This window comes from Mandrillus leucophaeus, unplaced genomic scaffold (assembly GCF_000951045.1).
Source record: "Mandrillus leucophaeus isolate KB7577 unplaced genomic scaffold, Mleu.le_1.0 Scaffold93, whole genome shotgun sequence".
Classification (NCBI taxonomy): Eukaryota; Metazoa; Chordata; class Mammalia; order Primates; family Cercopithecidae; genus Mandrillus; species Mandrillus leucophaeus.
In genome coordinates, this window is record NW_012110141.1 from 4,094,617 (window position 1) to 4,112,753 (window position 18,137).

General features: G+C 36.1%; 1 protein-coding gene across 1 annotated transcript in view; it reads left to right on the plus strand.

The window, feature by feature from the left end:
• The window catches only part of SMC5 (structural maintenance of chromosomes 5), a 112,808-nt gene that overhangs the window by 65,799 nt on the left and 28,872 nt on the right, over positions 1–18,137 (plus strand). Inside the window, exons 12-17 of the mRNA XM_011970154.1 lie at positions 1,342–1,436; positions 2,046–2,178; positions 5,149–5,322; positions 5,426–5,595; positions 10,288–10,411; positions 10,814–10,936. Of these exons, the coding sequence (XP_011825544.1) occupies positions 1,342–1,436; positions 2,046–2,178; positions 5,149–5,322; positions 5,426–5,595; positions 10,288–10,411; positions 10,814–10,936 (819 nt within the window). The remainder of the gene's footprint in view (positions 1–1,341; positions 1,437–2,045; positions 2,179–5,148; positions 5,323–5,425; positions 5,596–10,287; positions 10,412–10,813; positions 10,937–18,137) is intronic.

Here is an 18,137-nt window from a genome sequence, read left to right on the forward strand (position 1 = left end):
TCAGTTCCTCTTAGTTGCTTTTTCTCTTGACTATGGTGGCATTTTATTCTTATGCATAGTAGTTGGGTTTTTTGTTTTTGTTTTTGTTTTGAGACAGAGTTTCGCTCTTGTTGCCCAGGCTGGAGTGCAATGGCGTGATCTCGGCTCACTGCAACCGCCGCCTCCTGGGTTCAAGCAATTCTCCTGCCTCACCCTCCCAAGTCGCTGAGATTACAGGTGCCCCATACCACACCCAGCTAATTTTTTTATATTTTCAGTAGAGACGGGGTTTCACCATGTTGGTCAGGCTGATCTTGAACTCCTGACCTCAGCTGATCTGCCCACCTCGGTCTGCCAAAGTGCTGGGGTTACAGGTGTGAGCTACTGTGACCGGCCAGTAATTTTTTATTATATTCTGGAATCATAGGTAATAACACTGTAGAGACTGGATTCAATTGTCTTCTTCCAAAGAGACTAGAAGGCAGTTAACTTAGCTGGATTTAAACTCCAAACTCTGTCTGTCAAGCAATGGACAGCAACTGAAATCTCCGGTCAGTGGAGATGGTTGTTGTTGTTGTTGTTGTTGTTGTTGTTGTCGTTGTTGTTTTAGTTTTAGCCTTCCACTTGTTGCTTTCCTCCAATCCTCTGGAATTTTTGCACTCATAGTTCATGGGGCAGCCAAAGATTTAAAATCGATGGGCGTTTATAGGCAGATTTTGAGGCTTCTCACTTTGCAGCTCCCTTCTTCCAAGAATTTACCCTCTCAGTTTACAGTCTCGTTCTAGTCACCCCAAACTCCATCCTTCCATCCTATGATCCCTCCAGCCAGAAAGACTGCAGCTTTCTACCGGAATTCTTTCCCCACTCCTGATGCTCCAGATTGGGGAATGCCCCCAAGCCACAAGCCACATAAACACAAATCTCACCTAGTGCTATTCTTTCAGATGTCAACTCCTTTCCAACTTCTTTCTTTTGTCCATCTCCAGTGCCTTAAAATAATTGTTTTTAAGATTTTGGCCAGAGTTTACAATCATTGTTTGTAGAAAAGTTAGTCCAATACAAGATAATCTGCCAATAATGTCAGCATAACTATCTCCCTTCTATATTATTTTGAAGTAAGTCCCAGACATTCTATTTCATCTGTAAATATTTTGGTATGTATCTCTAAAAGAAGTGGACTCTTTTTATAAAAACACATAACTATAGTATTATCACAGTAAAAAAATTTATACTAACATCTAATATGCCATGTTTGAGTTTCTTATCCATCCTACAAATGTCAGTAGGAATATAGTAACTATAAATGGTTTCAGTAGAGAATATATGGTAATTAAAATAATATTTTCTTTTCCCTATATTCAGGTTCGTGACAACAAAAAATTAAGAGTAAATGCTGTTATTGCTCCCAGGAGTTCGTATGCAGACAAAGCACCTTCAAGATCTTTAAATGAACTAAAGTAAGTCTTGAAAATATTAAGATTTATTTAAATATTGAATTATTCAACATTTATTGTTACATAAATAAGCTATTACAAGCTATATTATTTCCTTTTAAGATCTCTTAAGTCAAATATAAGGAAAAATTTAGGCATAAGACCATGATATAGTTAGCACACAGCGAGTGTGATGCGATATGATGTTTCAAATTTGCAGAACAATACTAAACTATTTAATAAAAGATGCTAAAGTAGTTGGTTAGTTATTGGGAAAACTGAAATGATAAATTATCACTTCATAATGCAGAAATAATTTCCAAAAGGACTAAATGTAAAAAATTTTAATTATAAAATCATTATAAGTAAATATCTTAACTTGGAATATAAATAAGCATTCTAAACATAATGGAAGAAATTTTAAAAGAGTAGTTTGTAATCATAAAAAGCTTAAGCTTTTCTGGTAAGCGAGTAAGTCATAAGTGATTTTTAAAATATAAAAAAAAGAAAAAAGACTTTTCCTGTGTCATTGTTGAAATAATGTGTGTTTATTGTTTTTTGGTGGTTTATCAACTCTCAGTTCTTTTAACGATATTTTAAGAAGAAAAATCTAATCAATACTTTTCCTTTCAGACAATACGGATTTTTCTCTTATTTGAGAGAATTATTTGATGCACCTGATCCTGTAATGAGTTACCTTTGCTGTCAGTATCATATTCACGAAGTTCCTGTAGGAACTGAAAAGACCAGAGAAAGAATTGAACGGGTAAGGAAGTAGTGAATCATGTACTGAATCATGTACCGAAAATGTAGTTTTGTTAAAACTTCTTAGCTAAAGGCAAGCAAAATGTTTCAGAATTTAAGTAAGTCTGTTGTTTTTAATCATGCAGAAATTATCTTTGTATTATTTTCCATATGACATAAAACATTGACTGTTAACTAATACATTATGAGAGGAGTGATGAGGAGTTAACTAGAATAAATAGTTAATACATTTAGGGTAATTCAGTAAAGTTAAAACCTGAAAAGAGATACCTGGTACACTAACCTGATTCTGCCTTGCTTGGTAAACCTATGTTAAAGCATTGTATTAGTAGTTTAGTCTTTTAAATTATTATATGTGAGATTATTTTAAAGACAAATTATACTTTAGAATGGCAGGCTGGGGTATAAAACTGTTTTTGGTCAACCTTCCTTTTCTTAAAACTTATAATTAAGATTATCTCACGTATGAATGACCACTCATAGGATTTGTTTGACTAGTACATACAGCCACAGAAACTCCTAGTTTCTGTATTCTGCTAGTACTGTTTGGAGTTTTATTCTTTAAAGCAATCTCCGTGACTCCAAACCCTATGCACTTTTATCACAGGCAGAAACAGAAAGGAAATCTCTCCTGGAACAGGTTTTTCCAATATTAATACCAAGTTGCTGTATTAATACTGCTTATAAGCATCTAATAACCAATTATAGACCTGACTACTACTTATAATATTGAATTTATTAAAAAATATGTTTTAAATTTCTAACAACCAGTATATAAATATTCCTAAGATGATTCATTTGGGGGCTGTCTATACTTCATTAACAGAAGATAGAAAAATGAGAGCTCATTACCAACTCATTTCGCAAAAACAAGTCACTTACAGTAAGTTGCCTGCCTTTGGTTAGAATTGTATCGTATTATGGTAATCATTTATAAAAACCAAAAGTAGAAGTCTCTGTATGGGTATACTACTTTTTTTTATTAATTCACTGAGGTTTAGAAAAGAGAACAAGACCATATGCATAGACCAAACCAATTTTTGTCAAAGTTTTAAAGGTAGGTGGGGCTCTCTCTGAAAGTAAGATTAGTAGGACTTTTTTACTAACGCAGAGAGACAATAAAAAGGTTGATAAGGACTTTTAAACTTCACTTTGGGGCAGAAAGGAGCAATTACTTTTTTTGGAAATTTATTTTCCTTTTTGAACATTGCTTCAAGTTGAGTTATTTTCATGTACTTTTACTTTTCACATTTTAAGTCACCTACGGAGCTTTGACACTGCTGTTTGTACTAGAGAAATAGCTTTGGAATTCATATTATTTATATTAAAAGTGAAATTCTTTTCTTCCCATTTCTTTTTCAGGTGTTTTCATTAATCTTAATCACTTTGGTGTTATATGCTGTATTTTTTAAATTCTCAAACACATCAAATACCTTATTGTCCCAATGCCTCAGTTCTATGTTGTATATAATTTATGATGATATACTTTTCAGACATGTGTATGTACAAGAAAACCAAGTTAGAAAGTGTTTCAAGCACCTAGTAAAGATTATCTTAGCTATCTTTCAGAAGATGAAAACCTTTATTGAGGAAATTTACTGCCTTTATATCCGCAGTCCTTCTGTTTGAGACAATAATGGCTAGATAATGGCAATAATGGCTGTGTATCTCTTCCTCAGAATATAATAAAAATATATTCTTTATGTTTTCCTTTATTATTAACTCTTAACATTTTACGTTCTCTAACAGTATACCCTATTTACGGAATTGTTCTCTCATTAATTTCTAAGATTCTCCCTTTGGTTAAATTGTCTGTTGACTTATTTAGCTTGAGATGTCACTTTTATGGGAAGTGCCCTTCCTTCACTAACTCTGTCAGTTCAAATCCAGTTTAAAACTCATTTTTAGGAGACTTCGATACGCTAAAGTCATCCAGTCTATCCCTTTATTTCAGATTAGTCGGGATTTAGGATTTACGCCTGTTGACCTAGTGTGCTTAAATATGTCTTACCTCTTCACTTAGACTATAAACTTCTGGAAGGAAACAAGCCACAGTAGTATTACAATAGTATCTAAAGGTTTTTAGAGATTGGAAACAACCTCTAAAAATGCTCTGCATTGCAGCAGCCTACTCTATAAATATACAGAAATAGATCAAATAATGGTATGCTTATGGTATTTATAATATATTTTAGTTTATGAAATCCATGTATAAATTCTTGAGAGAAAAGTTCTAAAAAAACTTTTAAAATAAGAAAAGGCTTTGAAATCTATGAAAAATGTTTCATTTGATGATTATTCTCAAATACACAGGAACTAAACATAAGATTATGTATCTTCGAACAGTATAACTGAGAGGAGGGGAGAGTAAATGACTTACCCAAGATAACATAGTTAAATGTACTGAGCACCCTTCTCTCCTGGTATCTCTTCTTTAGATGTAACAAAGCTCCAAAACTACTTGGGAGAGTCATATAGTGGCGTAGAAGTATAGCTGACTTTGCTAGTTGTATGGGCCACCTTGTTTGAAATTTTGTTGGATAGGTTAAAAAAAAATTGCTACACTCAGTGGCTCACACCTGTAATCCCGGCACTTTGGAAGACCAAGGCGGGAGAATCTCAGAGGCAGGAATTCAAGACCAGCCCCCATAGGAAGCATGGAAAAACTCCATTTCTACAAAAATTTTTTTTAATTAACTGGGCGTGGTGGCACATGCCTCTAGTCCCAGCTACTCAGGAGACTGAGGTGGGAGGATCACTTGAGCCTGGGAGGTTGAGGCTGGAGTAAGCTGAGATCGTGCCACTGCATTCCAGCCTGGGTGACAGAATGAGACCCTGTCTCAAAAAAAAAAATGTATATCTACTGTATTTTGATCCTCCAAAATTCAGTTGCTCTGTATTTCTAATTATTTAGTACTTTAAAACATATAATTTATATTAGATGTGCACTAATTGTTGTTTTACATTATAGGTAATACAAGAAACCCGATTAAAACAAATTTATACAGCAGAAGAAAAGTATGTGGTGAAAACTTCTTTTTATTCAAACAAAATTATTTCTAGTAACACATCTCTAAAAGTAGCCCAGTTTCTCACTGTCACTGTGGACCTAGAGCAAAGAAGACACTTAGAAGAACAGCTAAAGGTTGGTTAATTTGATCCGAATATTAGAAAATATTAACTGGATTTCTAATACTTTCACTGGAACGGGTTTTTAAATATGTTAACAATTTTTAAATATTTTATAGGAAATTAGTAGAAAATTGCAAGCAGTGGATTCAAGGTTGATTGCCTTACGTGAAACAAGCAAACATCTGGAGCACAAAGACAATGAACTTAGACAAAAGAAGAAGGAGCTTCTTGAGAGAAAAACCAAGAAAAGACAACTGGAACAGAAAATCAGTTCCAAACTAGGAAGGTATCTTTTAGCCTGTTCAAGGGGGAGGCACAAATTACTGTATGGGAGAATATTAATTATATACTGTAATAACAACACCATTTCCACAAGCACGCTTTGTAGTAATTTCTCTTTAATCTTTAATCTTACTACATAAAATACAATTTTAGTCCATAGGGCAAAAGGAGATGAATGTTGAGTGTTACAAGTTCTTCTGTTCTTTGATCTGTTATTCCAGTCTCTGAACTCCTTTATATGCTTAAAAATTAATGAGGGCCTTGAAGAGGTTTTGTTTACCTGGATTGTATTTATTGATATTTACCATATTAGAAATTAAAACTGAGAATGTTTAAAATATTCATTAATTTATTTTTTTAGGTAGAGATGGGACAGTAATTTATTTTTAAAATGATAAGCCCATTATATGTTAACATAAAAATGTATTAAAAATAACTGTTTTCCAGACAAAATACATTTAGTGAGAAGAGTGGCATTGTTTAACATTTTTGCAGATTTCTTTAGTTGAAGTCAGTAGGTTTTTCCCTACTTAATTCTGTATTGAGTTTGTAGTGAAATGTTTGAGTTGAAGTATGTGAAGGAAATCCGGCTTCCCATAAATATGCAGTTGGAAAAGGGAGGAGTATTTTAGACTTCAGATAATTGTGGATATTCTTCTTTAATACTACATCAAAACTTGCCAAAGTGTAGTTTATTAAAGTTTAATTGCAGTGTAGAGTCTGAAACCATATCAGTGATCTTGCGTACTCTGTTACATTAAAATCCATTGCACTTTAGATGGCGCTTTTACTCATGAATGATTTAGTTATAGCATGCATTGGTCATTTGGAAAATACTGGTTCATCAAGTCACATAGATATTTCAAATGAACTTTATCATTGGCAACAAATGTCAGTTATTTTCCTTGAAATGACAAGCTCCCTTTATTCCTTTTTGGAAAAAGAAAAATGACCAAATAGCCAAGTCCAAACAATTATAGTTTGTCATTTTTTTAAGTAAAAATGGTATTCCATGAAAAAAGTGTCTAGTATAACTCCAAACTTAATCACACAAGTGCTTTTCCTTGAAGCAACATTTATACTTTTGAATATTCTACAGATGTGTAATAAGTACAGCCTGCCCTCTATATTCGTGGGTTCCACGTCCGTGGATTCAACCAACCACAGATCAAAAATATTCAGAAGGCCAGGTGCAGTGTCTCATACTTATAATCCCAACACTTTGTGAGGCCAAGGCGGAAGGATCACTTGAGTCCAGGAGTTTGAGACCAGCCTGGGCAACATGGCAAGACCTCATCTCTTTAGGCAGGGCAGGGAGGAGGGAAGAAAGAAAAATATTCAGGGTGACAAAAATGGATGGTTATGTCTGTATGGAACATGTACAGGCTTTTTTCTTGTCATTTTTCCTTAAGCAATACAATATAACAACTATTTACATAGCATTTATGTTGTATTAGGTATTATAAGTAATCTAGAGATAATATAAAATATATGGGAGGGTGTGCATAGGCCATATGCAAATACTACATCATTTATATAAGGAACTTAAGCATCTGTGGATTTTGGAATCCTTATGGAGTCCTGAAACCAATCTCTGATGGATACTAGGGGATAACTATATTATGTACGTCCTAAGTCATGACATTGAATATTAAAAATATATATACTTGAGATTTTGAGGTTTAATAAAATTTATGAATTTTACTGCTTCATCAAGGATATTAAGGGAATTTGGCATTTTTAAAAATTTCAAGTGCATGGCAGTGAAGAGTCTAAGAACTAGTATACTTTGGTGCACTAGTTTTGGTAGACTTACCTTTATTCTAAAGCACTAGCATTTTTACTCTCCATTGCTTTTACACCATCAGTGCAAATGTCAGCATGGTGAGAAAGGCAAATGATGCCCTGTTATTACCATGAAAACAGTTTTTAACTCACAGACTCCTGAAATAGTTTCAGGTATCCCCAGGAGTCTGTGGACCACACTTTGAGAACCACCGCCCTACATGATTATCCAAAACACTATGTCCATTGAGTTCTGAATGGTAGGAGAGGGGAGGGGAAGGTGTAGGCAGAAAAATTGTCAAATTGGCTATTTTCTCTCTCGTTCTGAAACAGAGTAATAGGGAAAGAGGTTATATTGATTTTTACAGAATAGATTTGACACCTGAGGGTTTATCTCATTTAGTTGCAGTCTTCCTTGTGACAATTAGAATTATGTCTGCTTGGCCTTAATGGGTCACAGAATTCTGTGCAAAATATGAATATAGTATTGTCGAATGTCTTTTTTTTTTTTTTTTTTTTGGGACAGGGTCTTGCTCTGCTACCCAGACTGGAGTGCAGTGGCATGATCACAGCTCACTGCAGCTTTGAACTCGGGCTCAAGCGATCCTCATGCCTCAGCCTCCTGAGTAGCTGGGACCACAGGTGTGCACCACTATGCCCAGCTTATTTGTAGAGATGGGGTCTTGCTGTGTTGCTGGGGCTGGTCTCGAACACCAGACCTCAATCAGTCCTCCCACCTCAGCCTCCCAAAGTGCTAGGATTACAGGCATGAGCCGCCACACCCAGCCAAAAGTCTTTTCTAAATGGAAAACTACTGGCTTGTTGTGAAAGCCCAGTCACCCATTCTCAGAACGATTGTAACTTTTAGATCTTTTGTAGAAACCAGAATATATAAGGTAGGATAAAAGCTATTAGGGTATCAAGTCTGGGGAAAAGGCACATGGTTTCCAGTTTCAAGGTTTTTTCCATATCCTACCATAACACAGCCCACAGCTTTTTGTTGTTGTTCTGACTTCTTGTCTATAGACTAAAGGTAGATATTAGTGACATAATCTTTAATAATAAGTAACAGCTCATCTTGAATAAGGTATGTTTACTTTGACTTAATATAGTTTGTATTCCTAAACACATTTAAAAATTGAATCATATTTGAAATGTATTAGGAAGATTTGTTCTTTGTTGTTTATGTTTTTTTAAAGCAAACAATTGCCCATTAACTTCTATTTTTAAAATTGGTAATGTGCCTTGGTTGTTTAAAGCAAGATATATCTATTTAGTCTAGCTTCCCAGAATTTTTTTTCAACTTTAAACCTTTTTTTTTTAAACTTTTAACCCTTTCCTTCATTTCTATTCAATCTTCTGCAAAATGCTCAACTTTTACTGTGCAACTGCTGTATTGAACCCATTGTCTAAAACTAAACTTTCTCCTCATAAAGTAATGTTGATTTTTCACAGTGAGATGACTTTTCATACCTGTTACTAGCCTACTATCTCCTACTTCTATTCACTTTGGACTACTGCAGTGGTGACCTAGTTAGTGGACTCTGCCTGACTGGTCACTTCTCTATTTAATTCTTCCAAAAGACTGTTGTAAAATATATTTTCTTTGCATGTTCCTGCCACATTCAAGAATATTCATTATGAGGCCGGGTGCTGTGGCTCACGCCTGTAATCCCAGCACTTTGGGAGGCCCAGGCGGGTGGATCACTTGAGGTCAGGAGTTTGAGACCAGCCTGGCCAACATGGTGAAACCCTGTCTCTACTAAAAATATAAAAATTATCCAGGCATGGTGGTGGGCGCCTGTGATCCCAGTTACTTGGAAGGCTGAGGCAGGAGAATTACTTGAGCTGGGAAGTGGAAGTTGCAGTGAGCTGAGATTGTGCCACTGCACTCCAGCCTAGGCAACAGAGTAAGACTCCTATCTCAAAAAAAAAAAAAAAAAAAAATTCATTATGGCTTTCTACAGTTACTACATGAAATTTAATTAAACACTACTCTCCTTTAGGCAAACTTTTATGATTATTCAAAATCTTGTTTTGCTCTACCCATTCCAACTTTTCTCCCTCCCCTCCCCAACATACCCTTCCTTGTACCATTCTGGCCACTCTCTACAGCACCCACTGAACTTATTTATTATTGCTTCCATCCTTTGTTCTTTTCCCTTGGAGGCAACATGATGTAGTGGAAAGAACATGGACTTTGGTACCAAACACATCTTAACACTTAATATCTGTGATTTTAGGCAATTTACTTCACTTACCTGAGGCTTAGTTTCTTCATCTTAAAATTGAGAGCATACTATTAACTTTTAGGATTATTGTGTTGTGTTTTATTTTTTGTTTCTGTTTTTTAGCTATTGACTCTCCCCACTTACGCTCCTTAAGGGAAGTGACTGTTTTGTAAACAATATTAATAGCAACAGAAACAACCTGTATTGATTGATCAGTTATGGGCCAGGCACTATATTTAGTTTGTTACATGTGTTACCCCCCCCATACATAAGGAAACAATGTAGTACCTTTTTAAGCTTCACCACAGCCCTATGGAGGAAGTACTGTTATTATCTATAATTTGTAGATGAGGAAACTGAGGCTCAGAAGAGTAACTTGTCCAGAGTTAAACTGCTCATTAGTGAATGGCAAAGAGGCAACAAAGCCATCTTTCTGACTCCAGATCCTAAATACTTAACACAGGCATTACCTGGACTATGCTGGGGCACATAATATATCTCAACAGATATTTTTTAATCCTGACTGATCACACAAAATGATTGTTTAATCTAGGAACTAGCAGTTCATATATCTGAAAAGTATTGCTAAATATATCCCAGAAAACTGCGGGAGACCGAAGAATTTGGGCTCAATGCTTGTGTTTAACCCTGATTTCTTCATCATTATATGTGTCATACAGTTTAAAACTGATGGAACAGGATACTTGCAACCTTGAAGAGGAAGAGCGAAAAGCAAGTACCAAAATCAAAGAAATAAATGTTCAAAAAGCAAAACTTGTTACTGAATTAACAAACCTAATAAAGGTAAGGTATTGTTTTAATTTTAGTCATTTTTTTACAGAAAATAGCGGGTAGATAAGATAGTAAAACCTTTAGAGGGAGGGAAGGTTTTGATTAAGGTTTTTGACATTTTGGTTATATAAGCAAGAGATCAGTTTCAGCTTGCTTAGTTGCTTGACATTTTCTTTAGAGGTAATAAATAGGATAAAAGCACTCATTAAGCTAAATGTGTTTATTCCAGATGACTCCCTTAAAAACAAAGGAAAATACTTTCTAAAAAATTGTTATAAGAACTGTTTGAGAGAGATGTCAGGCACAATAGGAAAATTATTTTTTCATGGTTTATAATTTTGTTTTACAAAACTATTTTTTATTTCTAAAACATAGGTAACATAAAAATTAACTCTTAGGGGTTTTTGTTCCTAGATTTGTACTTCTTTGCATATACAAAAAGTAGATTTAATTCTCCAAAATACTACAGTGATCTCTGAGAAAAACAAATTAGAATCAGATTATATGGCCGCATCTTCACAACTCCGTCTTACAGAGGTAAAATGTTTGCCTTTACTTTTTATTTTGAGGTTCTAACCTCAGACTAGTTTGAAAATATGTATCATGTGTCATCACTAGCAATATATAGTTTGTTGTTTTATTCTATTTAACTTACAAATTTAATGCATCATGTTGATGAGGAAGCAATACTTAAAATACTTAAGACTGGTTGAGTAACTTCAGCAATTTAATCTTTTGTTAATATCTGACTGTGAAATGATAAACACAGAAATACTGGGTGGAAGGGAGAACATGTGATATACCACATTAACTTAAAACCTAAAGGAGAGCTGGCAATAAGATGGTAGTGACAGTGGCATAGTTTTTGAATCTCCAGAATCTCTTCCCAAAAATAGAAGAGCAACTAGAATAATGTAACAGCAAACCTATGGACAACACGTATAACAAAACTAAGTTTCAAGGTATCCATACGGGTGTACTGCAGTACTATTCTGACACTAACCATCCTGAGTCACTATCAAACTGTATACCATAGGGGCACGGTTCCCTTACTTCAGACACCATCTTCAAGTTTAGGGGTCCCCAGGTCACTTGTATTTCTGACCAACTAGCTACAAATTCAGGAGTTCCTATGACCCCCACTCAGATTCAGTAATTTGATAAAACAACTCAGAATTCAAGAAAACACTTCTTAATGATTATAATTTTATTATAAAAGATACAATCAGGACTAGCAAAATTAAGAGACACAGGGCAACCAACATCTTGGAGGGTCCTAAACTCGAAAGTTTCTTTACTCTTTTCTTGTGCAATTAGGGTGCATCACCCTCCTCACACATCTCCTGATTCATCAACCAGGAGGCTCTACGAAGCTTCAGTACTCAGTTTTCTTATTGGGGTTTCATTATGTAGACAAGGTTGATTGAATCATTGGCCATGTGATTGAGCTTGATCATCAGCCCTCTTCCCTGGAGTTTGGGAAGTTGGGCTGAAATCATGTGGCTCAAAGACATATGTATTGCTCAAATCATGCAGTTGATCTTTGTGGCATTTTCTACCCTCATCCTGAGTCTTATTCTTAGCATTAACTCAGGAGTGATCCAAGGGGCTCATGAGTATTACAGACTTTCCTGTTGCTCAATTCCAAGAACTTTAGAGGAACCAGCAACAAAGCCCAGTCAAATTCTTTATTATACAACACCTGTGAACTCCAGAATACAAGTGGGTAAAATAAATCAGCAGCAGCATCAAGACTAGCATAGTATCAGCAAGGGAGGGCTCAGAGAATCTAAATATCAGATTGCCAGCATCCTGATCATATCTAAAGGTCCCATTAGTTGTAGAACGCTTAGAGACCAATTTGAGAGCAGCTAAAACTGGGAGGCAACTTTATAGACTTCAGAAAGGCTGGATAGTGCTGGGGTGATCTAGCCTTGTGAACTCTCAAACTAACTGAAACTCCTTTGCAGAACAAAACTCCTTACTGAAGAGAACTAGAGCTACATGATAAAGGAGATCATAAAACATCTATTCTATGGTTATAAGTCTGACAGTGTAACTAAAGCACATTTCTCTGAAAATGTAAGAAAGGAAATAATGCAAGTAAAATAGAATATATTTACTGATTGTCCTATAGATATTTTCAGGAAATAAAAAGTTATTGCTTCAAATTAGATGTTTTGGGAGAGGAAAATAAGGGAGAATTTCAAAATTATTTATAGTGGGGAGCCAATAGATAGTATCCCCCAAAATTATTAAGGACATAAGGATATTATGTAAGATATTTGCATGATAATCACCTTTGAAATAAAAATAAAAGCCTTCCTAAATACCAAAAAAATATACAAAGACAAGAGACTGGCAGGGCAAAAAGATCACATAACTAAAGACTAGATATTTTATTTACAGATGTAAGAGACATAAAAACAAATACAACATAAAACAGTGGCAGAGCTAAGCCAAACATCAGTCATATTATTAAATGCAAATGGATATAATTCACCTATGAAAATATTTTTTGGAAGCAAATTCCAACATTGTGCAGAATGTGAGAGTTACATCTAAAAGAGTTTGAGAAAGCTTTAAAATAAAAGGATGAATGGGTGCAAGGGATCTTTTCGGGTGATGGAAATGTGAAGTTGGACTGTGGTAGTGTTTACCTAGCTCTGTAAATTTACTAACAGTCATTGAATTGTACACTTCAAATGAGCGAATTTTATGGTATGTAAATTATACCTCATGAAAACTTAAGTAAATGGAGGAGCAAAGGTATACCAGGCAAATGGAAATATAAATTTTAAAAAGCTTAAATATCTCAATATGCTGCTATGGAGTGATATATATATATTCTTAGGTCTCAAAAAGAAAGGAGAGAAAACTTTATAGTATGTTACTATCAAAGAAAGGATCAGGGAAAGTGATTACTATGCCTTTATGTTGGCTTATTTAAAAACTACAGTGATAAACCAGAATCTTTTTTTTTTTTTTTTTAACTGGGGGTGGGAAATGACAAGGTTAAAAGCTACACTCATCTAAATAGATCTTATATTTTTTCCACTTTGGAACCATCTGCCAACAAAACTAAATGAAATTTTCCAAAAAGACAAGCTTAGTAAAAGCACAGTGAAACAAATGCATCTAACTTTGTTTTGTTAGCAACATAGCCTAACAGAGAAAAGTTATTCCAAATGACTATAAAACACTGTAATGATTCTAAGGGCAAAAAAAAAAATTGCAAAAAAAAATCATGTACTGTTTTCAGTAATCATAATGTTAATATTTGTAATGTTATTCTGAAAATATTATAGAGTAAAACAAATAAGTAGTTACGTTAATGTAATTACTGTTTTTAGCATAAGAGAAAAGGGATTCAGATATAGAAGAAAAGTAATAAAACCTTAAAGCTTTTAATTTGAATGTAAATATCAGAATGAACTCAATGTATTTTCTCAAAAAAAACAAACATTTCCTAGCTTTACTAAAAAGACCTAGATTATGACCTCTCAATACTATTTTTCACTAAAGTGGCCCATTGGAAAAATGACTGATTTCAGGTCCAGGAGAAGAAATGTTTATATAAGATTAACCATGATCATCTTGTCATAACAAAAATCAAAGAAATTATCACAGATGACTTGGTTATCAACAGGACCCAGGAGCCTACATGAAGAATCTTTTACCCACCATACATGAAGAGATAATAGATGGAAACTTACAAAAATGTCTAAATGTACAAGTTTATATAATGATGCTAAAATAAAATAATATTGGTCACTTGGGAGGATACTTGGGAACTGACTCGTGAATTTGAAAAATGGTTAGAGAATTTTGCATTTATCCTGAAAATAAATAAATGATGAGAAATTTCTGTTTAAAGAAGTAATTTATAAACAAGAAAGGAATTAGGCTGTTACTACTTTGCAGCTGCTAATGAATCAGATTACATTAGTTTCCAGCATCACAAAAAGATAACCAGATATTTATGTGTATCCTAATGAAAGGACACACCACCAATATGGAATAGGGTATCTCTTCTCACACTGCTAAAAAGAACTACGTGAGACTGGGTAGTTTATGAAGAGGTTTAGTTGACTCAGTTCCACAGGCTGTATAGAAAGCGTGGCTGGGAGGCCTCAGGACACTTAACAATCATGGTGTAAGGTGAAGGGGAAGCAAGCACATCTTACCATGGCAGAGGAAGAGGGGGAAATGTTACACACTTTTAAACAACTGGATCTTGTGAGAACTCACTCACTATCACAAGAACTACAGGGGGAATCCGCCTCCATTATCCAATCACCTCCCACCAAGATCCTCCCTCAACATTGGGAATTACAATTCAACATGTGATTTGGCCGGGAACACAGAGCCAACCATATCATTCTGCCCCTTGCCCTTCCCAAATCTCGTGTCCTTTTCACATTTCAGAACACAGTCATGCCCTCCCAGCAGTCCCCCAAAGTCTTAACTCGTTCTAGCATTAACTCAAAAGTCTAAGTACAAGTTTTATCAGAGACAAGGCAAGCCCCTTCCATCTATGAACCTGTAAAATCAAAAACAAGCTAGTTGCTTCTAAGATATAATGGGGGCACAGGTATTAGGTAAATACCCACTTTCAAAAAGGGAGAAATCAGCCAAAACGAAGGAGCTACGGGCCCCACACATGTCTGAAACCCTGCAGGGCAAACATGTAAGTCTTAATGCCCCAAAAAAATCTCCTTTGACTCCATGTCTCACATCAAGGCCACACTGATGCAAGGAATGGACTCCCAAGTCTTTGGGCAGCTCCACCCCTGTGGCTGTGCAGGGTACATCCTCCACAGCTGCTTTCATGGGCTGACATTGAATGCATGCAACTTTTCCAGGCATGCAGTGCAAGCTGTCAGTGGATCTACTATTCTGGGGTCTGGAGGACAATGGCCCTCTTCTCACAGCTCCACTAGGCAGTGTCCCAGTGGGGACTCTGTGTGGGGGCTCCAAACCCTCATTGCTTTTCCACACTGCCCTAGTAGAGGTTCTCCATGAGGGCTTTGCCCCTGCAGCAGACTTCTGCCTGGACATCCAGGCATTTCCATACATCCTTTGAAACCTAAGTAGTGTCTCCTCCAAACCTCAACTCTTGCCTTCTGCACACCCACAGGACCAACACCTTGTGGAAACTGCCAAGGCTTGGGGCTTGCACCCCCTGAAGTAATGGCCTGAGCTGTATCTTAGCCCCTTTTAGCCACACCTGGAGTGGCTAGGATGTAGGACAGCACACCCCAGGGCTGTACAGAGCAGCAGGGCCCTGGACCTGGCCCAGGAAACAAGTTTTCCTTCGTAGACCGCCAGGCCTGTGATGGGAGGGGCTGCTTCTGACATGCCCTGGAGGCATTTTCCTCATTGTCTTGGCCATTAACATTTGGCTCTAATTTACTTACGCAAGTTTCTGCAGCCTTGAATTCCTTCCCCAGGAAATGGGTTTTTCTTTTCTACTGCATGGTTGGGCTGCAAGTTTTCCAAACTTTCATGCTCTGCTTTCCTTTTAAAGTTCTAGTTTCAGGTCGTTTTTGTTTATGCAAATGAGCATAGGCTGTTAGAAGCAGCCAGGCCACATCTTGAGTGCTTTGCTGCTTAGAAATTTCTTCCACCGGATGCCCTAAATCATCTCTCAAGTTCAGAGTTCCACAGATCTCTTGAGCAGGGGCACAGTGCTGCCAGTCTCTTTGCAAAAACATACCAAGAGTGCCCTTTACTCCAGTTTCCAGTAAGTTCCTCATCTCCATCTGAGACCACCTCAACATGGACTTCACTGTCCATATCCTTGTCAGCATTTTGGTCACAACCGCTCAACAAGTTTTGAAGTTCCAAACTTTCCCTCATCCTCCTGTCTTCTGAGACTTCCAAACTGTTCCAGCCTCTGCTTACTACCCAGTTCCAAAGTTGTTTCCACATTTTCAGATATCTTTATAGCAGTGCCCCACTTCTCTTGTATCAATTTTCTATATTAGTACATTCTCACACTTCTATAAGGAACTACCTGAGACTGGGTAATTTATAAAGAAAAGGTTTATTTGAATCACAGTTTTTCAGGCTGTACAAGATGCATGGCTGGGAGGCCTCAGGAAACTTAAAATCATAGGGAAGGTGAAGAGGAATCAAGCGTGTCTTACCATGACGGCGAGAGAGAGAGAGAGTGAATGGGGAAAGTGCTGCACACCTTTAAACAACCAGATCTTGTGAGAACTCAATATCATGAGATCAGCAAGGAGGAAATCCACCCTCATGAGCCAATCACCTCCCACTAGATTCCTCCCCCAACATTGAGGATTATGGTTCGACATGAGATTTGGATTGGGACACAGAGCCAAACCATATCAAATAGTCTTATGAAAAAAATCAAATTGCAGTGTAAGTCGCTAAAACAGGGTTTCTCATCTCAGCATTATTGACATTTTAGAGTGGATAAATTTTTTGTGCTTTTTAGAATGTTTAGCAGCATCCCTAGCCTCTGCCTGTTAGATGTCAGTGGTACACACACACACACACACCTCACCCCAGTTGTTACAATCAAAAATGTCTCCAGACATTTGCCCCCTGGGGAGCAAAAGTACCTCTGGTTCAGAACCACTGGTCTAAAACTACCAGGTTACAATAAATACAGGAGAGCAAGAAATATATTAGATGACACTGAGGAATACAGTCAGCAAAACCTAGAATATAAGGAACTCTGTAGGGCAAATATTTACTTCAGCACTCTTCAATAGAAATACAGTGTAAACTCTACATGTAACTTTTTTTTGTTTTTTTGGAGACAGAATCTTCACTCTGTCACCCAGGCTGGAGTGCAGTCTCGGCTCACTGCAACATCCACCTTCTGGGTTCAGGCGATTTTCCTGCCTCAGCCTCCCAAGTAGCTGGGACTACAGGCGTACCACCATGCCCTGCCAATTTTTTTGTATATTTGGTAGAGATGGTGTTTCACTATGTTGGCCAGGCTGGTTTCAAACTCCTGACCTCGGGTTATCCACCCACCTCAGCCTCCCAAAGCCTGGATTTATAGGCATGAGCCACCGCACCCAGCCTGCATGTAACTTTGTAGTAGCCAGATTTTACAAAGCAAAAAGAAATGGGTTAAATGGATTACAATAATATATTTTACACAGTATATCCAAAATATTGTCATTTCAACTTATAAGCAATATTGAAAATTTACTAATAAGCTATTTTGTATCTCATATTGTCTTCAAAATACTTTATACTTAAAACACATCTCAAGTCAGTAAATTTTCATCAAAAATACTTGATCTATATTTTGATTTTCTAAAACTGATAGTTGAAAAAGTTAGGTTCACATACCCAAGCTGTTCCATTTTCCAATAGCTAGGAACAAGTATCAGTTTTTAATTTTAAATTTAAATTCAAATTTAAAATTCAGTTTCTTAGTCGATTTAGCCACATTTTAGTGCTTTATAGCCACACGTGACTAGTTTCTATTTTATTGGGCAGTACAGTTTCTGAAATATATTTCAAGGAAAAATGGAAGGGGAAACCTAAAAGTTTAAAAGGACTTAAGAAATCTATTAACCAAATATAATGGGTACACCTTATTTTGATTCTGATTTAAACAAATCAACTACTTTTAAAAGGTAGAAAAAAACAGGGAGATTTTAATACTGACTCAGTACTTGATAATAGAATTTATTGATAATATTTTTAGGTTTGATAGTAGTATTATGGTTATGGGTTTTTTTTTTTT